The sequence below is a fragment of the Schistocerca americana genome, chromosome 1 (assembly GCF_021461395.2).
Source record: "Schistocerca americana isolate TAMUIC-IGC-003095 chromosome 1, iqSchAmer2.1, whole genome shotgun sequence".
Taxonomy (NCBI): domain Eukaryota; kingdom Metazoa; phylum Arthropoda; class Insecta; order Orthoptera; family Acrididae; genus Schistocerca; species Schistocerca americana.
The window spans coordinates 1,161,718,025-1,161,743,391 of NC_060119.1; the positions used below are offsets into that span (position 1 = coordinate 1,161,718,025).

Sequence of the window (25,367 nt, forward strand, 5' to 3'; positions counted from 1 at the left end):
TGCTTGGGAATGAAGCGCTCAACATTGCAATTTTCTTGCCTGACATCTGGCTTCCGACAGCAATAATGCTGCTTCAGCCACAAAATGCACTGTGACCTGTCAACTTGGAGAGCGGTCCAGGCCATTGCTGCACAGCCAGGAGGACATCCGACTTGTTTCGTATATCTCCGAGGCGATGCACCGTACCTATCGTATTTACTCGAATCTAAGCCGCACTTTTTTTTTCCGGTTGTTGTAATCCAAAAAACCGCCTGCGGCTTAGAATCGAGTGCAAAGTAAGCAGAAGTTCTGAAAAATGTTTGTAGGTGCCGCCACAACTAACTTCTGCCGTTGAATATATGTAGCGCTACACAGGCATGCTTTGCAGGCACAAAGATAAATACTGGTGCCAAAATCTCTGCGTCAGCCCCAAGTTTCGACCACTGCATTTTCATGCATTATGCAACGAAGTAAATACAAATTCTCTATCATTCATCTTCGAATGTAGCAGTATTTCAATGTACTACGAAAATCCGACTGGCAGGACTTTTTAGGATGTTTGTCAATATGGCCAACTCTACGTTCTGAATTTTTTCCTACCTGTGAGAAGAGATGGTAGCTAATTGAACTTTTATGAATTGTGAAACATATGCAGTATTCTCTTCACCATAAGAATAATATGAATATAATCATTTTGCCATGTATTCTTTCGTGTTTGCTGCTATCTCATTTAAATCCTGTCTGCCTAATAAACTATGAAACTAGAGTGAGACAACAGCAAACGCGGAAGAATATACATATCATCTCATGTTTATATTCGTATTATTCTTATGCCTAATAGTGATACAGTCAGAAATGAAGCACGGCAATTGACTAGATTTTTAAATCTAAGATGACTCTAATTTCTGTGCAGAATGTAATGTACAAAAGAGGCGTCTGCAAAGATTTTCAAACAGAGAAAATTTTTTGCTAAACTCTCGTTTAGAACATCTTCTATCATACGCAGTCTATTATTTGGTTCTTGTTGATCATTATCAAAGAAAGCAGCAGTGTAAGTAACAACAAATAGCAGTCTCTTGCCATTGTTTCACTAATGAGACAATTCCTCTTTTTTTTTTTGTATTGTAAGTGGCGGTAGCGTGCGCAAAAGCAAGCCATGCCGCAAGCGGCGAATAATGCATGACACAGTACAATAATACATTTTCAGCTTAGAGTTACGTAAACACCTATAACAAAGAGAACGGCACTTTATCAGATCAAAGAAAAATAAGCAACTGATTCAAACCAGACGAAGCACGTGAAAAAGGAAGGGTACTCCTTTAAACACGGACGGAGCGCCTGACGCATAGCAATGGCTACCTGGTAAAGCTTAGCTGCTAAGCTTACGACCCGAACCAAACTACTATAGCTGTATCATCATTCATTCGACCTAAATTGTGTCTCATATTACACTGTACCAACTTTGTTTCAATTTGGAGGTTTGGCCTAAAACTTTTCTCTCCCCTTGAATTTCGAGTCTCAAATTTCAGGTGTGGCTTAGATTCGGGAAATTATATTTTTCCTTGATTTCGAGTCTAATTTTTCAGGTAGGGCTTAGTTTCGAGGAAATACGGTAACCAGTACCTGCTGCCATCATCTCGACACAACAAAAAGTGTACAAAACATTGTGAGATGCTTCATCCCCCTTTTCTTCCCATTATTAACAATGTCTTATCCACTACCAGTCAAATAAGCCCTGAGATTTGTAATTTATTTTATGTGTGCAAAAGGTATTGTAACAAATGCAAACATTTAATGTTTTAATACTCTAATTAATCTGTTCCATTTGTACATCAATCCCTAATTCTTGTAATCATTTGCTGTTTAAGTTCACTAAATTATTTATGTCAATTATCGGCTGCCAATGTGGGTCATTTCATGCGAGAGATAAAAGAATTCTCAATTCACTACAACATGTATTAATCATTTAAACCAATAAAGCCCCCAGCATGGTGGTTGATGGGAATAACCATTTTGATAAAGGTTAGATGATGTTGAATGACTTTGGACTGAAAGTCTCTTGTTTGCAGTTGTTACCGACCTTAGCTATCAATACTGTATGCTAGTACACTGACATTATTGTAGCAGTATTACTTCTGAGTTAATTTTGGCTTATGATTATGATCATATACAAGCTGACATCCACGTCACAGTATTTGCAATTAATAATATAGTTTCATAATCAAACAATGGAAACTGCAGGTTGGAATGGCAACAATGTTAGGAAGAGAATAGACTGCTGCTTACCATAAAGATGACACACTGAGTTGCTGACAAGCACAATGGAAGGACCGTTACACATTCAGCTTTTGACCAAAGCTCCTTCAGAAAAGAAAAAAAAAACACACACACACACACACACACACACACACACACACACCTATATTCACACTGGATACCATCATGAAAAACAAAGACTATTTTGTAAAGTGCAAAAAAAGTGGACCAAATGAGAAAAGAAAACTGAAAATATGTGTAGGTGAAAGAAATTATGAAGAACTGCTTTCTGGCAGCATGTGGTCCAACACACCAGTGAACAGCGTGATGTTACATGAGACGGAACTGAAAGTAGCCAATATTCTAGGAACTGAAGTTTTCCCCACATCTAATACGGGGATTGACAAATTTAAGAATATGTAGGGAAGGAAACCAGCGTGAACATAAAAACTGTTAGTGAGTGACAGACTGTTAAGTTGAAAGTATTACATAGCACTATGAACTGTAGGATGTCTTCAATATCAACAAAACATGTCTCTACTTCAACTTTCTTCCAAACAAAACAGTTACCTTCAAAGGCCAAAACTGCCATGGAAGGAAACATATTAAAGGTCATCTCCTAGCAATGTTAAAATGATGGCTCTGAAAATCTGAAGTGCTATGTGACTGACAAATTAATTAAAACACATTGTCTTAAAAATGTCAAAACTTTGCACACAAACTACAGAGTCAATTATAAAGCATGAATGACCTCAGACCTATTTGAAAATCAGTTGTGTAGTCTGGACTAAAAGACTGTAACACAGAAGAAAACAGCTTCTATTTGTCGACTGTTGGTCCGCACACCCAAAAAGTGTAAATATACAAAAGGTGCAGTTAGAGTTTTTGCAACTGAACTGCTCCAACAAGTTGCAGCCCTTGAATTTGGGCATTATCCATGGTTTTAAAACACGCTATAGAAGATCTATTGTGCAGAATGCGTCAACTTCAATGGAAGCAGGAGATAATCCTGCCTCCTTTGAAGTGTCAATGCTAGATGCTTTGCATTACACACCAGCAGAATGGAAGGATGTTAAGGAGTCCATCATCTCCACCTACTTACAGCAAGCTCCGTTTTTTTTTTTTTTTTTTTTTTTTTTTTTTTTTTTTTTTTTTTTTTTTTTTTTTTTTTTTTTTTTGAAACAGACAAACCAAATTTGAGTAGAGATGATGACTGTGAAAGTCTCACCATTACATTATGGGGAAAGCTGCTGTTGGGGCATCCAGTGCTACATTTCCTCCTTGCTGGTGACACTGTAGTGACTGTTGAAAGTGTGTCAGTTGAAGATTTGGTCACTTCCCATATGCAAGAAACAAGTGGAAACATGGGAAGTGACTACTAGTGATAGTGATGATGACAGCAGAGTGCCTTGTACTGCAGATGTATATGCACTGTTGAAGACAATAAAAGAAATATATTTCTGCAGCAGATGTGGTCAGTGAAGCTATCCACTGTACTTATGAAACTGAAAATCATACAGAAAAAATTTACCACAAGCAGTTAAAAACAGAATTCCGAATATTTTGGTGAAAAAAACTACAAATGTGTTCATATGTCAAATTTATGTAACACTATTGGTGCCAAATTACTACAATTAATAAAATGGTTTATTAATGTTTATAAAATGTGTGTCTGTAAAGTAATGTCCCACTTTTAAAATTTTTCCACTTCTTGAATTCCTCTGAGAAGTGTGAAAGAAAAGAGTGCCTGTAGGTAGCTAATACTATGTAGCTAAGAATCTACATGTTAGTGCTGACTGATGAGATGATAAACACAGCAGGGATGGTCTCTCGTGGTAATAACTAAAACCATAATGCAGGTAACAAGTGAAGAATACTGCACGGCATGCTTTCTCTCAAAGAAACACTCAACTGTCAACCCAAAATGAATATAAGCTAAGTTTCAATTCTGTGCAGAGTTTTTGTTAGTTGACTGAGTATAAACCGTATTTTAAATGTTAGTTATAATGAGAGAAATAAAGTAACATGATTTTAAGTCAGAAGGTTTATAGCTGTCGACGTATTTTTCACAACATCAATTTGAAACAGCTGTAGAGCAGAGAGTACTTACCTACACCTCCAACCCAAGTGTTGAGAATACTGATCCTCTTGAGAGGGGTGTATATCATAGTATAGAGAACAAGATTAGCAGCTCCTAATGAAGCTGTGAGGGCATTTGTTCCCCAGTAGAGTGTCGATAACCCTGTCACAGCACAGACTGCAGCAAACGAAATAGCATGCAAGGGTCTGTAACAGAGAAGGATATTTACTTCCCTAAGAGTGTCCCTACAATGATATCATTAAATGTTTTAGTTTCTACTGAAAGCATTTGTTGGTGATACAATTTGTGACCTGTGACCATTAAGACAGTAGTTATGTCTTCCGCAATTGAGTAATGAGATGCATCTTTCTCAGACACAACCTGGCAAAAGTATTGAAGTATGCACTATTTCTGCACGCTGTCCATCCCATAAGCGACTGTTCACTATGACAACATTCAGTTACGATCTAACATTGATTATGACTATTTACACTATGTGATTAAAAGTATCCGGACACCTGGCTGAAAATGACTTACAAGTTCATGGTGCACTCCATCGGTAACGCTGGAATTCAATATGGTGTTGACCCACTCTCAGCCTTGAAGACAGTTTCCACTCAAGCAGGCATACATTCAATCAAGTGCTGGAAGGTCTCTTGGGGAATGGCAGCCCATTCTTCACGGAGGAGAGATATCGATGTCAGGCGGTGAGGCCTGGCACGAAGTCAGTGTTGGATGTTATTGTCGTGTAACCACTCTGCCACAGGCCGTGCATTATGAACAGGTGCTCGATCATGTTGAAAGATGCAATTGCCATCTCCAAACTGCTCTTCAACAGTGGGAAACAATATGTTTTACATCAATGCACGCCTGTGCTGTGATAGTGCCATGCAAAACAACAAGGGGTGCAAGCCCCCTCCACAAAAAACACGACCACATCATAATACCACTGCCTCCGAATTTTGCTGTTGGCACTACACATGCCGGCAGGTGACGTTCACTGGGCATTTGCAATACCCACACTCTGCCATCGGATCGCCACATTGTGTACCATGATTTGTCACTCCACACAACATTTTTCCACTGTTCAATCATCCAATATTTACGCTCCTTACACCAAGTGAGGTGTCATTTGGCATTTACTGGCTTGATGCGTGGCTTATGAGCAGCTGCTCGACCGTGAAATCCAAGTTTTCTCACCTCCCGCCTAACTGTCACAGTATTTGCAGTGGATCCTGATGCAGTTTGGAATTCCTGTGTAATGGTCTGGACAGATGTCTGCCTATTGCACATGACAACCCTCTTCAACTGTCAGCGGTCTCTGTCAGTCAACTGACGAGATTGGCCTATACGCTTTTGTGCTGTACATGTCCCTTCACGTTTCCACTTCACTATCACATCGGAAACAGTGGACGTAGGGATGTTTAGAAGTGTGAAAATATCGCATACAGATGTATGACACAAGTGACACACAACGGAGTGCCCTATTCTGCTCTGTCACGATGTCTAATGACTACTGGAGTCGCTGATATGAAGTACCTGGCAGCAGGTGGCAGAACAATGCACCTAATATGAAAAACATATGTTATTGGGGTTGTCCGGATAATTTTGATCACATAGTGTATGTAGTAGCATGCATATGAACTGAACACAAAGCTATTGTTCTGCACTAAAAAGATCCCTGACATGTATCCAGTAATAGAATTCATCATAAGTAATCCATCACAATTAGCATGAATACTAAAGTCCACAACCACAATCAAAAATGGCTTTCACTATTCACTCTAAGGCTGTCGGTGCAGCCATGAAAATATTTCGTCATTTATCCAATAACATAAAATATCTATCTGGCACACAGCAAGGAAAATTTTAAATATAAACTAAAATTATTTATTATGGTAAGCTATTTCTATTCAATCTGCTTGTGCATGACAATGCATGGTACCAAAATATTCCAAAATGCCACATGTGAAATTGCTATCTTGGATTACATTGTTAAACATTACACACTTCCTCGAGCCCAGGCAAATTGAGCAAATCAGTTGGTTCTTTTACATTAAATGTGCTCCACAGTGGGCCTTTGACAGCTTACAAAAGTGCCACAAATAATTCCTATTCATGGCGAATCATCAACATTTTAACCATAAATTCTTAAAATGACATCCTGGGGGAATCTTAAGTTTTTTGCATTATGATTATTGATTACCACGATACAGAGGTTCAAAGTGACTACTTATGAGGAAATATCCAACCTGAGGTGTAAATATAATTTTAATTCTTTTTGGAAATTTGTGGTAAGTTCTATGGGACCAAAATGCTAAGCTCATTGGTCCCTAGGCTTACACAGTACTTAATCTAACTTAAACTAACATACACTATGGACAACACACACACCCACACCCGAAGGAGGACTCAAACCTCTGACAGCGGCAGCCAGGTGAACTGTGGCAAGGCACCTGAGACTGCATGGTTACCCCGCGTGGCTGTATTTTTAAATGACACAGTGAACACAAAGTAAGGGCTCTGCAATCATTTCAAGGGCTCTGAGGTCACAAGGCTATGTTTAGTCATGATTTTTCATCAATAAAACTTTGACACTACGGCTCTCTGTATAAAGGGCAATTAACATCTATACATGCTGTCTTGACCTGGAAATTATTCAGTGGTGCCACCTGATAGCATATTATGTCATACGAAGTTCTTTTTACTCGCAAATCAAACACAGCATTTTTTGTGTGCTTTAGGCATAGACTAAAAATATTGTACATTTTTATGTAAAGTAAGGTAAAGAGAACTTGCTTTGGTTGGGAGATGATTTTTTGTTAACTTTATATATCTGTACTTATTTGTTATTTATATATGTCAAAATACATAAATAAACTGTCACAACTTTACTGATCAACAGAATTTGTTTTATGTAAGCAGCACAACCTGCTGTAGTAGGGAAAAGAAGGGAACCAGCTGAAAAATGCCCCTGTCAGAGCACAAAAGAGGCGAATATGTGGCTCTTTAAAAGATTCTGACAGAAAAGTGGGGAACCAGCAATCTTAATCTCATATTCCGCCTTCTTCACCAAAAATCTCAGCATGTGAACATATTTACATTTTTTTGTGTTGAGAGAGAGAAGGTGAGAGAGAGAGAGAGAGAGAGAGAGAGAGAGAGAGAGAGAGAGAGAGAGAAGGGAGACAGGGGTGGAGGAGCAGGTGAGGGGCAAGTGTTAAATCAACTTCCATACAACTGAAAGAAAGCATTAAAACAAAAATGTTTGTGTTCTCTTAATACTCTATACATAAAAGTAATGCGAAATTTGAAGCCATATGAGGCAGATCACCATTCACAGACAGACTACTAATTATGTCACGATAGTTTTATGGTTGGTCAGTTTTTTGAATAATTCAAACGGCTTGTGTTATTTGTTCTTCAGAGGATCTGATGACAATAAGTTATCAAATACTAAACCAAAGCGTTCTGTATTTTCCACACTGACTAACAGTTGATATTCTCACTTATAATTACTAGAAAAGTTTTGTGTACTACTGATACATATAACAGAAATCCATAACTGTCACTAAATGCGTGGAAAACATTTTACTATTACACTTACGTCAGTGTACCACGAACCAAAACCCTGTTTCTCGTACGGGCCATCTGCGAGTCAAAAGGCACTTCAAAGAACTGATTAATGGAGTTTGCTGCACAGGATGTAAGCCCTGTTCCCACTGAGCTCAAAATGAATGTGCTAAGCTCAAAGGGAGCAGGAGCCAATGCATATCCTGCCATTGATGACATCACAACAAGTGCTGGAAGTACAGAAACAAAACAGTATGTGAATGTCTTGTTCATTATTACTGTACTAAAATAATTGGCATTATATAATCTGCTCTTTCAAAACAAAACAAAGTTTGTTTACAAAATACATTTTTTTTTACACAGTAATGGGGTACCTGAATTAAAACAGGTTACCCAATTTAAGAAGTACTGCACTATATTACACATAGAAATAATAACTAGCTCGAACTAAAAAACAAATGCAATTAGATTAAAAGAAAATTCACTGACTATTATGTACGAAATTAATTTTAAGCTGTTAATTTTTCAAATAGAAAAGCCGGGATGGAATGTAAGAGTCTCATGAAAAGGATAGTTGCTACTCACCATATAGCGGGGGTGCTGAGTCCAGATAGGCACAACAAAAAGGCTGTCAGAAAGTGAGCTATCGACCAACAAGGCCTTTGTCAAAAATAGACAAAACACACACACAAACACACACACACACACACACACACACAAACACAAACACAAACACACACACAATCTCTGTGTGTGAAGTTGTGTTTGCATAAATGTGTGTGTGTGTGTTTTGCCTATTTTCGACAAAGGCCTTGTTGGTCGAAAGCTCACTTTCTGACAGTCTTTTTGTTGTACCTATCTGCGACTCAGCATCTCTGCTATATGGTGAGTAGCAACTATTCTTTTCATGATATTGGTACAATGTAAATTGCTTCACAAATTAATAAAGAAATCAGTCAATCAAAATTCTCATACTGACATTTCTTTTTATGCAGTCATAGATTGAGGGACCACTTTTGGTATGCAACAGGTAGATACTATAATGAAATGAATTTATATTTTAAAATAACTTTTGTGAAACGAGATGGCTATTTGAACAACAGATGGACTATTTCACCTTCATTGTCCGAGTAACAAATACTTAAGTCAGACTTAATTGTATTGAAGCAGTTGTATGTTTGTGCTTGGAGGAACAATGCCACCATTTTTCATTCACAAACCAAACTTAATATTAGATGTGTGGCTGGTTCTACAGCAAATGGGTTCTTGCCATACTTGATGACTGCAAAAATATGAGCCTCAATATGTATGTCATTACAGAGGGCAAGACAGGTAAGATAGGCCACCACAAATATATCTAGAATGAGTAAATATACTGATGTGCGGTTTTAACAAAGTTATAATTTTCTGACATACACAGATAAGTTTTAACAATTATAGCTAATGAATATACGCAAATGTGTAACTTGGGTGTTTGCATGTGCACTTGAAACCTGTCAGCTTTTGTTCTGCTGTTACAGCAATCAGACAACTTGTTCATGAACCTATTCCAGCCTGCCATAATGCACATGACAGCTGAGAAAGTGGATGTAGTTGCTATTTGTGGTGAATGTTGCCAAACTGTTACAAGCAGTGATGCGGTTATACTCTGAAAGATTTCCTCATTGTGGCAAGTCTTAATGATCTGAATTTGCAAACTTTATAAAAGAAATCCAAGTAACTTCCTGGCAGATTAAAACTGTGTGCCGGACCAAGACTCGAACTTGGGACCCACGTTCGAGTCTTGGTTCGGCACACAGTTTAAAACTGCCAGGAAGTTTCAAAATCAGCACACACTCTGCTGCAGAGTGAAAATTTCATTCTGAAATCCAAGTAATTTGTAGTATGAACAGTGAAATATGGCAACAAAGAATAAAAGTTCCTGGTGAGAGAAATGCAACTAACATTTCAGCAGCAGCAGCAGTAGTAGTAGTGCCCAATCCTAATCTCTCTATGAGGCAGCTCGTGCTAACGAGCTGGATCAGAAAAGGGAGTGTTCTGTGAATACTACATTTCAATTTCACTCCATTGAATATGTTTCTGGAAATGACTTCAAAAATTGTTTAGAATTCTCTGAATGGTGCCTATTCGAAAGCTGCAAAGTGATGCATTTCAATGTAAGCTTTTTTTCCCCCTAAATGGATGAAACTACTGGCAAATCAATACTCAAAATATGCACTACTAGTCAGCTGAAAGTCCACACTGGGTGAAAGAAGTGGATAAGCAACCACCTTGGTCTGCCGTCATAAAATGTGAGGTTTTCAAGAATTGCATCGATGGTCCTTGTTATGGGCCTCTAAACAGACACAAATATTTACAGTTCCCAACAGATATGAAGCCACAGTTACTGGAAGACATACCACTGGGTTTAAGGTGGTCCATTTGGTATCAACACGATAACGCGATCGGTGTCCCACCCATTCTGGATACATAATACAGAACTTCTTGGCAGAATATTTGGAGGTAGTTGCATTGGTAATCCAGAAAACTCTAAATAGCCGGTGGGATCACTACATTTAACATTTCTGGACTTTCAAAAAGACCACATTGCAATTGAATTTTTTTTTTTTTTTTTTTTTTATCTTTATGGTATGTGAAGTTCAGGGCTCACTTATCAATCCACCAAAGCTGTTCCATGCTTCTCGCGAGAAGTCTCGAAATCATACATCTTTAATTTACTAATATGAGGACAATTTTTCTGTGAGCCACATAGCTCTATTTTAGAATGCTTGCCTGCCAATCTGTCCACCAGGATGAATGGCCACCACCAAACTGTGGTCAAAAGCAAAGTAGACCCCCTGCAGCACAATATGCATGGTTTTTAGTTCAATAGCTGCTTCACAACTTAGGCCATCTGGATCCTCCCCTCCACCACTAGCTTTTCTGAACTGCACAGATGAGAGTTATCTTTACAATACATTCTCCACTTCCAAAATTAACCCAGACTCAACCTACAGTAACCTGATTCCACACTCTTCACCAAACAGTTTCCACCACCTCTGTGTATTCATGTCCCTTTATTCTCATTGTATGCTGCCCATCATCACTGTATACTGCCCTCTGCCAATGCACTAGCCTGTCTTACCCCTTTGCTGCTCTCTCCTTTTCCACTTTTCTACCGCCCCCAGCTTCCTGCTTCACAGCCTCTTAATGGTGCAGCTGGTGGCGGTCTTGTGGTGTCTCCAGCTAGTTCCTGCATGCTCTCCCTCCATTTGTACCCTGCTTCTCCTTCCCTGCCCCCTCCAGATGACTGCTTTTGTTCATGTGACAGCTGCATCCCGGTCCAAGCTTCCAGAGATGGCGGACATATGTGCACGAGGTGTGAATGAACGTATGAAGAAAGTTTCAACTGAAAGCTAAATGTGTAACAGTATTTTCGCTGTGCCTGTCTACAACTCAACATGTCATCTTTATGGTGAATAGCAATCTATCATTTTCCTTATATTGTTGATATTCCAACCTGGAGTTTCCATTGTTTGACATACCTAATCAACATTTTTTAAATGAAAAGTGCACATCTTCTTACTATTCTTATACATATTGCATACAAAATTTCGGTTATCACCACAATTATAAATTCATAAAACTGATCTTTCATTAAAAATGTTAAAGATTGTTTCAATTTAAAAAAAATACAAATTAAATTTTTTAGGACAAAAATTAGCTACTCTTTATATGTACTATGTTCATTGTTTTAAATTACAGATGTGGTCACGAGGCAGAGTGATAAGCATAATAAAACCACGAAAAACAGTAATTTTCATGGCACTGAGTACACTGTACAAATGCTGCATTATCATTGCATTTTCTCCTTAATTCGATTCACTTTCTGTTTCTCTAATGGGTAATTTTTTGTGGAACCATCATAATTAATCCAGGCTTGGAAACAACAACTATTGGCATTTTAATCAAGATATATTGCAGGTGGAGTTGTATCAATGTGAAGTCCAGCACTGTACAAATGCTGCATTATCATTGCATTTCCTCCTTAATTCACATGCAATTTCCATAAAGACAATTATTCAATATGTGGCGTGTGTTTTATATTTAAATGACACAGGTATCCAAACTGAAATGTATAACATGCACCTTTGTTTAAAATTTGTGATGGCTGGTAAATGAACCCAGACCATCCATGTTACAGGGGAGCGTTCTACCACAGAGCCATATGGCCCACTGAAAAATTGTTCGGATTTTAGTGAATTAAAGACACTCAGAAAACTTCAGAGTCGAATTTCTCAAGAATTTTTTAGACTTTAATTAAACTGCTTTCGGGGAATGATATTTGAGCTCCAATTTCCACTTTCTATAAATATGCAAAATTATGAAATCCGATAGCCATGTGGTCTACTTGTAATTGAGACACTAAAATAAAAGATCTACACTGGAACACTGATAACCCCTGGAGAAATTCTGAGAAATACGGGCCTGCTGATCGGCATCACTTTGTAGCACATATATGTGCTCAGTGCCAACTTTTTGTCCTTTATATGACATTCACAGTAGTGAACACACCAACTGTGGGTAAGTCACATGTATACTTGCATTTGGCTGTGTAAGACAGATGTTAGTTTTAATCGAAATCTGCTTTTACTGTAAAATCTAATGGCTAAATCAATGACGGCTCCTATCAAGTGATGAATGCCTTTGTAATTATTAATTATATCACCACTTCACAAACCAGAAAATTTAATATTTTCCAAATAATTTACATTTTTTACATAAATCTATAACAATTTTTCGATTCACTTTCTGTTTCTCTAATGGGTAATTTTTTGTGGAACCATCATAATTAATCCAGGCTTGGAAACAACAACTATTGGCATTTTAATCAAGATATATTGCAGGTGGAGTTGTATCAATGTGAAGTCCAGCCAACGATCTCAAAGGCAAAAGAACAATTTGAATTCTCACTACCAAATAGCAGAAGAGCCACTGCAATATATCAGGTAGGGTGTTCTTTATCTTAGGGGCAGCAATCACAGGCACCTGGTTCCCTATGTCACAGGTGGTATGAATTGAACTTCTGGGGCTAACAACCACAGTCGTATAACTGGACGGACAAAAGCCATCCCAACAAACGCTTTCTTTCAGGTCATGGACAGGTCACACAGCAGAATCGAGATTACTCCAGGGCGACACTCCCCTGTTGATTAATGTCGATGAAAGCAGGCATTTAGATTCTGGGTGAACAGAAAGTGCATAAGAGAAGAGCCAGGGCTCCCATGAACGTTGAAAAACATTAAAATTGGAAGTATTTTCAGAAGGGGGACCAAAAATGTGCAGACAATGATGAAGACCAGACATTTAAATAGGTAATAGATGAGATGAAAGAGAGAAGCACTGAGATACTAAGAAAAGGAAAGAAACACACCTAAGTGCTTTCATAAAGGATTCGTGGTAGACAAGAGACACAAGAATAGGCTAACTGAAGTGAAGAGTAGGTCAGAACGAATATCAATGCCAAGAATTCGAGCAGGAAACAAAAAGTATACAATAGCAAATGGACAGGCACCGTCTCATGACACAAACAGCAAAAGCAAGAAAATAGCGAGAGCTTCTCAGAGGAGACAGATGAAACACTGAAAAGCATACCACTCAGACAAGTAAACGTACTAGTAGGTGATTAAAATGTACAGATTAGAAGGGAGGCCCAACATAAGGAAACAGTAGTCGAGTACTCAGCACACCAGAGCACAAATAAAACTGAGGAAATATTAACTGAAATGTGTTGAGAATACAAAATGAAACTAATGACAACAGACTTCAGGACCATACAGGTAAGAAGAAAGACATGAGCAAACCTACGCAATTGTCTTGGAAAATTCCAGATTGACCAGTAGTAATGGTGGACAAACACTAAAGAGAACATAAACGCCAAGTTCAGGAAGAACACCAGAACAGATGTCATGTGCCACTAAATAAAGGATGTACACAGAAGAGAGTCACACTGTCCAACCAGAGACAAAGTGAAACAGGTCATAACCAATCTAAATTAATAACAAGGCAATTGGACATGATGAGTTAGAGGTTGGAATGATAAAATGGGGAGGCAATAAGATGGTAGACAACACAACACAAGTTATCTGCCAGATCTGGAGGACAAAGAAATTACCAGGATGGAAGAACGCCAATACATAATGTCAGTACATAAGAAGAGGGACAACAGAGGGGTGAACAACTACACCCAATTATTGCTACTAGTGGCTACATAGGGCTTAGAACAAAATGATGGCAGTAACATTTGTGGACTTCATGAGGGCATATGACTCCTTCAACAGACAGACTCTTAAACGGTTCCTGAAGACCAGAGGACTACATGGTACTACACAAGAACCACAATGGAAATTCTGACCGACACAAAGGTAAAAATGAGATCCAAAGGACCACTGTCAGAAGTAATTGAGGTCAAGACCAGTGTCAAACAGCAAGATCGATTGTCACCAAATTTGTTCAGCATAGCATTGGATGAAGTGATCAGATAGTGAAGATCAGTAAAAGAGAATATGCAAATACCAAAGATGCACATGGGGGACAAACAGGACAACATAGTCCAAGTAGACTTCCTAGCAAGGTGAGTAACTGAGATTGAAGAAGACCCAAAGTGGCAACTTGACAACCTAGAAGCAAGATAGGCAGAAGAGTAGGACTGAGGATTGCCTACAACAACACAAAGGCACGGAATAACCCTTTGGATTGGGAAACATCTGAAACCATCATGCAAAGGGTGAACAAATGTAAATATCTGAGAGAATGTATAACAGGAAGATACAAATGTAATGCGCGAATAACATAGATGATGATGTCAGCCTTCTGTTGATCAAAGATACATTCAATGAAAAGAATATATCTACAGAAACAAAGATCAGATACTACAAGGCAATGGTGAGGGATGCAGTACCATATATGATACAATATCACTAGGAAGTAATGGTACAGAATAACTAGAGAAATAAGAGAGAAAAATACCAATGAAAATAGTAAGCCCTAAAAGACGTGAGAGATGCATGCAAAGACCTAGGGTTGAGCTGTGCTAGAGTATGTGGACAGTATCAGGAGAAATGAGGCTGAAAATGGTAAGGTCTGCGGTAATTGTCATTGGAACAAATATAGACAGAATGATGAAAAGTGTGTGGGGAACATCAGGGAGGACAAGAGGAAAGAGAGGAACCAGCCCGGTTGTTGAACTCTGAAAGGAACTGTGGATCAGTGTGGAAGGAAAGGAAAATTTGAGAAGCATGTACACATTGACCAGAAGAATAGAGAGGAAAAGCATAGTGTGTTACCAATGGAACAGAAAACAGAATGTACTAAAGATCTTAGAAGCTGAGAGAGTGAGAAGAAGAGAAAAGGTGAAGATGTTCTGGGAGGAGAAGGGGAAAATGTAATCTTTGAAGGGGCAACCTGTAGTCCTACAGTTCCATAACACTAGAAGAACAAGAAGATATCAATGGAATCAAGTGGAGTTCACTTCTGTTGCCTAATGCATTCTGCACAAGACCTGCCAACAATGATGTATTTCTGTAAGTGGAATAGACTTCTCTGCATGTTGTGTAGTAGAAAGAGGGAAGTGACTTCCACGTGAACTACTACACCTTCAGGAATCACCTTCTGTGATTCCTGAAGTTTCATAGTGTTGTCAACAAATGGTACAGTTTTTGATATCAATTTTTGACAATTCAAGTTTTTGGCACAGTATCTTGAAGACCGAGCTGATGAGGTGTTGCAAGTGCTGCTTGAAGGTGAGCTCGGCTTTGCTTCCAACCGAGTGATACGGCTGGAGCCTACGCAGTGAAATCTTCTAAGACTATCAATTGCAGCATGCGATAAAAATACCTAGGTTGAACTTTGGAATAATGTACTATAAATGAATTTGTCAACTTAGCTGTACACCTGTAACAGCGAAGTTTTCTCTACTTTCTGACCATTATAAAAATGGAATTTTCCATGCTGCATTTAATGAGGTGTAAATGCAGATCACATGCTGAGAGATGCATACTGCAGCTGAGATATTTCATGGCAATACAGAAGTCGTTCCGCTTTGGTTGCATCTTCTCTGCAGTACAGATTTGTGATGTGATACTGTATGTCTGTTGTGTAGGCAAGCCCTTTGTTTTGTATTGGCAATAATATAGTCACATCTTTGACACTGCAGACCCAGTACTAACAAGCGAGAAAATGGCCTTCCCTACTACATTGTTGGCCTTACTAGCCATCTAGCACTATGGAATGCAGTCATAGACTCTGGGCTTATAACTAGCATGCCTTTCATTAATATGTTTCAGCATTTGAACATATGCAGTTTTCTGATTTTTTAATCAGCACACTTAAAACCCATTAGCAATACTGCAGCTCACTTATCATTGGCAAAGTCATTGCTTCCATGGTATTCAATCGTTGTGAACAAATTTCTATAAAGAAACATCATCTTCTGCATAATAGATGCAAAACAAAGCAAATGGCTATATAACAGAAAGAGAGATGCTGAATGGAACATTTTAGGCTGTCAAAAGGGCGTGTGCAAGGCTTTCAATGACTACTGTAGAAGAATCTTATCGAAATATCCCTCACAAAACCTAAAGGTATCCTGGTAATATGTAAAGTCTGTCAGTGGCACTAAAGTTGGTGTCCAAACACTCCTGGATGACACAGGAACTGAAATCAGGTGTAGCGAAGCAAAAGCAGAAATGCTCAATTCTGTTTTCTAATGTCTCTTTACAGAGGAAGATGTAGGATTACTGTTCCAGTTTAATTCTCACACCCCAACAATGATGAGTGAACAAAAAACTGTGCAATGTAGTTGGAAAAAGCACAGGTCTCACTTGTCTACAGAAAACACAGCAGAGATCTACACACCATTCAGCTCACTGGCACCAATGTATTGTAGAATAACAGAACATAATTTGTACTCAAATGTAATTAGGTATCTCTAACAGAATAATTTCCTCCATGCCAACCAGGATGATTCTGAAAACACTGGTCATAAAAAATCCAACTTGCACTTATCTCACATGTCATCTCAAAAGCCAGAGAGACACTTTATTCCTTGACTTTCAAAAATCACTTGACTAAGTACCACAGCAACATGTATTATTGAAAGCATGTTTATATAAAGTATAAAACAAACTATGTAGCTAACTTGAGGACTTCTTGGTAGGGAGAATGCTGCATGTTATCTCGGATGGAAAGTCATTGCTGTTTATTTTGCTGTTTATTTTATATATTAATGACCTGGCAGACAATATTAACAGTAGTCTAACACTTTTTGCAGGTGATAAAATGATCTACAAACAAGTACTACAAGAAAAAGTTCTGTAAATAATCAGTTAGAACCTGGAAAGTTTTCGAAGTAGGACAAAGACTGGGAGTTTGCTTAAATCTTCGAAAATGGACAAGTGTGCACTTCACAAAGCACTACAATGTACTGTCCTATGACTACACTATTAATTATTCACAAGTGGAGTCAGTCAGCTTATCCAAATACCTGGATGTAACAGTTTGTTGGTATATGAAATGTAATGATCATATATAGGCTCTGATGTATGTAAAGCACGTGGTAGACTTCCATTTCATTGGTAGGATACTGGGATACTATAGTCAATCTACAAATATAATTGCTTACAGAACACTTATGCGAACCATCCCAGAATATTGCTCAGGTATTTGGAACTCATAGCTAAGTTCTAATGGGGATACTGCATGTATACAAAGAAGGGAAGAATGAATGGTGACAGGTTTGCATAACTCACATGAGTGTCGCAGAAATGCTTAAAAACTTAACTGGTGAAAGCTTGAAGATAGATACTAGCTACCCCGTGAATGTTTACATACAAAGTAATCAGTATTACGTGAGGAATCTAGGAATGTACTATGCATCCTACATATGGCAACTGTATGGACTACGAGACAAGATTAGCATAAACACTCAATGTTGTTTCTTACTAATACACAACATAGTTACTTTGTAAGGCATAACTTTTTTCTACAACTGGTATTATCATCTTCATCCTCACTGATGTGCTACAATCAGAACCGCTAGTTAGTATTTTTTAATAATTAAAAGACACTCGCTCCCATGCAAAGGCTTTTTGAGTCAGTCTTCTGACTGGTTTGATGTGGCCCGCCATGATTTCTCTCCTGTGGAAACCTCTTCATCTCAGAGCGGCACTTGCAACCTAACTCCTCAATTATTTGCTGGATGTATTCCAATCTCTATCTTCCTCTGCAGTTTTTGCCTTCTACAACTCCCTCTAATACCACAGAAGTCATTCCCTGGCATCTTAATACATGTCCTATCATCCTGTCCCTTCTCCTTGTCAGTGCTCTCCACATATTCCTTTACCCTCAGATTCCGCACAGAACCTCTCATTCCTTATCTTATCAGTCCACCTAATTTTCAACACTTGTCTGTAGCACCACATCTCAAATGCTTCTATTCTCTTCTGTTCTTGTTTTCCTACAATCCACGTTTCACTACTGCTGTGCTCCAAACATACATTCTCAGAAATTTCTTCCTCAGATTAAACCTATGTTTGATACTAGTAGACTTCTTTTGGCCAGGAATGGCCTTTTTGGCAGTGCTAGTCTGTGTTGGATGTCCTCCTTTCTCTGTCCATCATTGGTTATTTTGCTGCCTATGTAGCACAATTCCTTAACTTCATCTACTTCATGACCGTCAATCCTGATGTTACATTTCTCCCTGTTCTCATTTCTGCTACTTCTCATTACTTTCATCTTTCTTTGATTTATTCTTAGTTCACATTCTGTACTCATTAGACTGCTCATTCCACTCAGCAGATCATGTAATTCTTCTTCACTTTCACTCAGGATAGCAATGTCATCAGCTAATCTTATCATTGGTATACTTCACTTTGAATTTTAATACCATTCCTGAACCTTTCTTTAATTTCCATCATTGCTTCTTTGATGTACAGATTGAACAGTAGAGACAAAAGACAACATCCCTGTCTTAAACTCTTTTTAATCTTGGTTGTCCACTCTTATCACTCCCTCTTGGCTCTTGTAGATACTGTATATTACCTATCTCTCCCTATAGTTATTCCTATCTTTCTCAGAATCTCACACATCTTGTACCATTTTACATTGTCAAACACTTTTTGCAGCTTGACAAATCATATGAATGTATTTTGATTTTCTTTAGTCTACATTCTATATGCCAATGTGATTAGTCATTTTGTTGCCACTTCCCCCAATGGTTTTAGAAATTCTGATGTAAGTTTATCTGTCCATTCTGCCTTATTCGATATTGAGTTCTCCATAGCTCTCTCAAATTCTGACTGTAATACTGGATCGATTATCTCTTATAAATCGACTCCTGTTTTTTCTTCTAGCACATCATACAGATCTTCCCCTTTGTAGAGACCTTCAATGTACTCTTCCCACCTATCTGCTCTCACCTCTGTATTTAACAGTTAAATTCCTAATGCACTCTTAATGTTACCACTCTCGCTGATTTCAGTGCATGTTGTTTTGACTTTCCTATATGCTACCAACAATCATTTATTTTTCGATTTATTCACATTTTTTCTGCTTTTGTCTTAGCTTCACTGCACTTGTAATTTATTTCATTCCTCAGTGACTTGTATTTCTGTATTCCTTAATTTCCCCTGAACATTTTTTTACTTTCTCCTTTCATTGATCAAGTATTTCTTCTGTTACCGATGGTTTTTCACAGTTACCTTCTTTGCACCCATGATTTTCTTTCCAACTGCTGTGATTGTACTTTTTAGAAAAGTTCATTCCTCTTCAACTGTACCACCTACTGAGCTGTTCCTTATTGCTATATCTATAGCCTTCGAGAACTTCAAACATATCTAGTCTTTCCTTAGTGCTTGCATATCCTACTTCTTTGCGAACTGATTCTTCCTGACTAATCTCTTAAACTTCAGGCTACTTTTCATGACTACTAAATTGTGATCCGAGTCTATATCTGCTCTTGGATATGCCTTACAATCCTGTATCTGATTTCGGAATCTGCCCATGATGTAATCTAACTGAAATCTTTCCGTATCACTCGGCCTTTTCCATCATACCTCCTCCTCTCGTCACTTCTGAACAGAGTATTCACTATTACTAGCTGAAATTTATGACAGAACTCAATTAGTTTTTCTCCTCTCTCATTCCTTGTCCTAAGCCCATTTTCTCCTGTAACCATTTCTTCTACTCCTTCCCCTGCAACTGCATTCCAGGCCCCTATGATTATTAGATTTTTATCTCTCTTTACATACTGTATTACCCTTTCAATATTCTCATATATTTTCTCTCTTCATTCTCAGCTTGTGACGTCGGCATGTATACCTGAACTATCATTCTCATTGTTGGTTTGCCATTGATTCTGATAAGAACAATCCTATCAATGAACTGCTCACAGTAACGCACTCTCTGCCCTACCTTCCTATTCATAATGAATCCTACTCCTGTTATACCATTTTCTTCCGGCCTTTGATATTACCCTATACTCATCTGACCAGAAATCCTTGTCTTCTTTCCATTTCACTTCACTGACCCCTATTATATCTAGACTGAGTATTTGCATTTCCCTTTTCACATTTTCTAGCTTCCCTACCACATTCAAGCTTCTGACATTCCATGCCCCGACTTGTAGAAAGTTACCCTTTCGTTCGTTATTTAGTATTTTTCTCATGGTCACCTCCCCTTTGGCAGTCCTCTCCTGGAGATCCAAATGGAGAACTATTCCAGAATTTTTTGCCAATGGAGATATCATCATGACACTTTTTCAGTTACATGCCACATGTCCTGTGGATACATTTTATATATCTTTAATGCAGTGGTTTCCATTGCCTTCTGCATATTCATATGGTTGATCATTGCTGGTTCTTCCACCTTTAGGGGCAGTTTCCCATCCCAAGGACAAGAGAGTACCCTGAACATCTGTCCACTCCTCTGTCCTCTTTGATAAGGCTGTTGGCAGACTGAGGGTGACCTCTCGTGCTGATTATTAATCAAAATTTAAGCAGTGGTGGGATATGAACCCTGGGCCATGAACATTTTCATTACTAATCAAAGACACTATCCCTAGACCATCGATACGAGACTTAAAAATGTCTTAATACGGTATTTTTAGAAGTATCTAAATCAGTTAGTTGCTGTGTCTTACATGTAAGCCTGATCTTTGACAGCTTCAGATACTGTTGAGGCAGTGTTGAGTAATTAATAGTTATCTCCTGCCATTTGTTACTGTCAGCAACATTCTTCTTTTTCGTTGATGTCGATGATGTTGAAGTGTCAGAAGAGGGTGAAGACAGTGATGTTGCTTTTGGTAAGAGCTCTCTTTCCAACAATGTGAACTCATTTTTTAATGAGAGCGATTCACGAGGCTGGGCAACAACTGGAGTTGTAGTTCTTCCTGATGAAACTTTACTAGAGTACTGAAACAAACAAGCAGTAAATTACCAACATGCATCAAAATTCCAATCTTTACAGTGTAATCATTGATGATATAAATGTAGGTATAGCTCAAGTAACACGGATTTCAGAATGTATTGTGGCAGTAAAATAAGACCCCTAACACTAGATGCTGAGTGAGAAAGTGCCAAACATTCACATGAAAATCTAAAAAGGACTTAGAAGATAAGACGCATCAGAAAACCACGCACAGAACTGGGGCATCCAAGGACAGAAAAACGATGATGACAACAACAAAAATACCCCCATGCCCCCCTCTCCCCAAACACATACATACATGGCTGGACTGACCTTCACATTTTATTGTTCACAGGAATTTGCTTGGATTTATTCGTTCACTGTACCTGCTGTGTTTCTTGTGTTAGTTCATGGGTTAATTTTAGTTTAATCAAAGAGTAACCCAAACGTCAACTGCAAAATTCCCATAAGCACATTACATAACATCATGGACAATTATTAGAGCAGAAACAGAAGCAGCACGAACAGCAATTCCAAATATTACCAGAACAGCAGCAACAGCCACACCGATGAAAAAAATTACAGCAGCAGGTAGATGATATGTGACCTAGCATTGCAACTGAACCATGAAGAAGCATAAGAAAAACAACAAGCTTAAGGTGAGTCAAGAATAATTAGTACTGAATAACACTGTTTCAGGCAACATTTTGTGGCTTTCACAGTAGGCGAAGTTAAGTGTTTTCCTCACCCTAAAGTATGGGCCTGACCACCACAGCATATTACTATGCCACTACCAGTATTGTGCTTTAGCTTCACTCTGACTTTTAATACATTTATAGAGGGATAATTTAGTGTGGACTGCAAACCATAATGCAACCTGGCATAAACACATACAAATAATGGCCGGAGGCAACAACAGTAGTAAATGACAGAAAAAGTTCTAGGATCTGGCAAAGATTGGACTCTGTACTTTTGGATTTGCAATTGATACTTAAGCTAGATACTGAAGCACATGCTTACACAATAGTTAAGTCTCAGTTTACAAAGGGCCTTTTTCTTGCCCTGTATATATATCCAGAAATCCTCCACTTCTTGGAGAGCTCATAACTGTTGGTGGATTTTACTGTATCGCCATTTGGAGAGCTTTGTAAGTTCATGAAAACTTATTCTACACAGAAATCCTGTAAGGTATCAGGAAGTCTGCATTTCCAGTAATGTGGTGATTATCCAGGAAAGTCATACCTAGCATTAGTGGTCAAACTACGGTATCTTACTCATGAATATACATTCAAAGGAGTGAAAGCATAATAGTCTAATGTTGGGCCACAAATTCATGACACAGTTGAGGATAAACTGGTATGAGAAAAGTATTGTAACTTTTGGACCTCACTCCGGAAGACACAATATCAATATGAAACTTCCTGGCAGATTAAAACTGTGTGCCGGAGGGAGACTCGAACCCGGGACCTTTCTGGACAATATCAATAGCCCACAGAGTTGAAACAACAGAATAAATGGATCAATACATTCAATTAATCATGGAGGCATTACAGTTTAATTATCAGTATCAATCATCTTAAGATTAATCAGCATCTTCAGCAGCCCATATTACTGTCCACATTATTCAGCATTTGATAAACAAGTCTGTCTTGCCTACTCTGCCATACCAACCAGGTCAGGAACAGTTGCATGTTCCATGATTCATTTTACATTCACATTGCAAACTAATTTGTAAATATGCAAACTAATTTGTAAATATGACTACATGCTGAATATTTATAAGGTTTTTAATGTGAGTTAGTAATTTCTACCCACCACCCTTTAGACACTTTAATAATAGAAATTCTTCTACAGAATAGGAGTTGTAAAGGAGAAAATTTTTCAGTTTGTTTTCAAAATTTACTTTGCTGCTTTTCAGACTTTTTTTATCAAAGGGTAAGTGACCAAAAATTTTAGCTGCAATATTGTGTACCACTTTTTGTGCCGAAGACAAACTTAATGTGGAGTAATGACTGTCATTTTTACTTCTGGTGTGGTACTTACGTACATCGCTGTTCCTTTTGAATTTAGTAGATTATTTACAGAAAACTTCATGTCGAAATAAATATGTCGTGAAGCAGTAGTCAGAAAGTCCAAACTCAAACACAGATGTCTACAAGATGATGATGGGTGAGCACCCAGAAAGTCCAATCTCAAACACAGATGTCTACAAGATGATGATGGGTGAGCACCACATATTATTCTTACATCACATCTTGGGGCAATGAAGACTTTCTTTCTTAAATATGAGTCACCTAGATCATTGTTCTGTATGACATTATGGAATGAAGACATGGAAAATGTCAAGTTATTGATTTGTCTCTCCCCAAGATTTGCATCGATTTTAAGTACAAAGATGGGTGAACTAAGCTGTTTATGGAATTCTAGAATGTGCTTTTTTCAGTTAATTCTTCATCGATATGGACACCTAAGGATTTTGAAGCTTCTGCCCACCCTGTTGATTATTTCTTTTCTGTTTCTGTATAGATGTTTGGATTGATTACAGTACTAGTATAAAAAGAAACTAATTCTGCTTGTTGTATATTGGATGGAAGATTGTTTACGTGTATGAGAAACAATAGTGGGTCTAAGATTAAGCCTTGGGAAATCCCCATATGTGACTGATTTCTTCCCAGTCAGGATTACACACACAGACCATACTGATTAAATTACTAAGCACAGCTTTCTGCATTCTTTTGTTGGATATGACACTACCCATTGGTTGGCTATATCATCACTCCCATAAAACTTCAATTTATCTAGAAAAAGTCTGTGATTTACACAGTCAAATGTCATACATAGGTCACAGGACATACCAACCGAAACTATTTTATTATTCAATGGTCGCAAAATTTGGTGACAGAACATGTAAATGGCATTCTTGCAGGGAGAAGTCCTCAGATTTGATGTGCTCAAGTCTTTGAAATTGTCTATATGGTGATGAAGGTTGTGGTTTCATGTACCACACCCTGCAGCCATTCACTCTGGTAGGCCCTCATTTGCAAATAAACAATGAAAAAAATTTGTTATTTTGCATAATGTTCTACAGCCTTAAAATAGACAGTTATATGTACTGAGCTGTTGTAGCAAAGTGGTTACCATATAAACATGGCTTGCAGAATGTTGTGGGTTCAAATCTTGTCAGGTGCCTAAAAATCTTTTAATTTTTTAATCTTTATCAAATTGACCTTGATCACTATCTTTATTCAATTGACTGGTTTAATTGTATTTTTCTGGAATTTCTAACCCTTTGTCAACTCATTTTAATCACTGTATTAATTAAATACCCACCATGAACCGTGGACCTTGCCGTTGGTGGGGAGGCTTGCGTGCCTCAGCGATACAGATAGCCATACCGTAGGTGCAACCTCAACGGAGGGGTATCTGTTGAGAGGCCAGACAAACATGTGGTTCCTGAAGAGGGGCAGCAGCCTTTTCAGTAGTTGCAGGGGCAACAGTCTGGATGATTGACTGATCTGGCCTTGCAACACTAACCAAAACGGCCTTGCTGTGCTGGTACTGCGAACGGTTGAAAGCAAGGGGAAACTACAGCCGTAATTTTTCCCGAGGGCATGCAGCTTTATTGTATGGTTTAATGATGATGGCGTCCTCTTGGGTAAAATATTCCGGAGGTAAAATAGTCCCCCATTCAGATCTCCGGGCGGGGACTACTCAAGAGGATGTCGTTATCAGGAGAAAGCAAACTGGCGTTCTATGGATCGGAGCGTGGAATGTCAGATCCCTTAATAGGGCAGATAGGTTAGATAATTTAAAAACGGAAATGGACAGGTTAAAGTTAGATATAGTGGGAATTAGTGAAGTTCGGTGGCAGGAAGAACAAGACTTCTGGTCAGGTGACTACAGGGTTATAAACACAAAATCAAATAGGGGTAATGCAGCAGTAGGTTTAATAACGAATAAAAAAATAGGAGTGCGCGTAAGCTACTACAAACAACATAGTGAACACATTATTGTGGCCAACATAGACACGAAGCACACG

The 25,367-nt window shown here is 38.3% G+C and overlaps 1 protein-coding gene across 1 annotated transcript in view; it reads right to left on the reverse strand.

The window, feature by feature from the left end:
- Positions 1–25,367, reverse strand: part of LOC124597776 (protoheme IX farnesyltransferase, mitochondrial) — a 67,865-nt gene that overhangs the window by 18,581 nt on the left and 23,917 nt on the right. The window contains exons 3-5 of the mRNA XM_047135960.1: positions 21,063–21,333; positions 7,920–8,115; positions 4,346–4,521 (exon numbers count right to left, since the gene is read on the reverse strand). Coding sequence (XP_046991916.1) covers positions 4,346–4,521; positions 7,920–8,115; positions 21,063–21,333 — 643 coding nt within the window. The remainder of the gene's footprint in view (positions 1–4,345; positions 4,522–7,919; positions 8,116–21,062; positions 21,334–25,367) is intronic.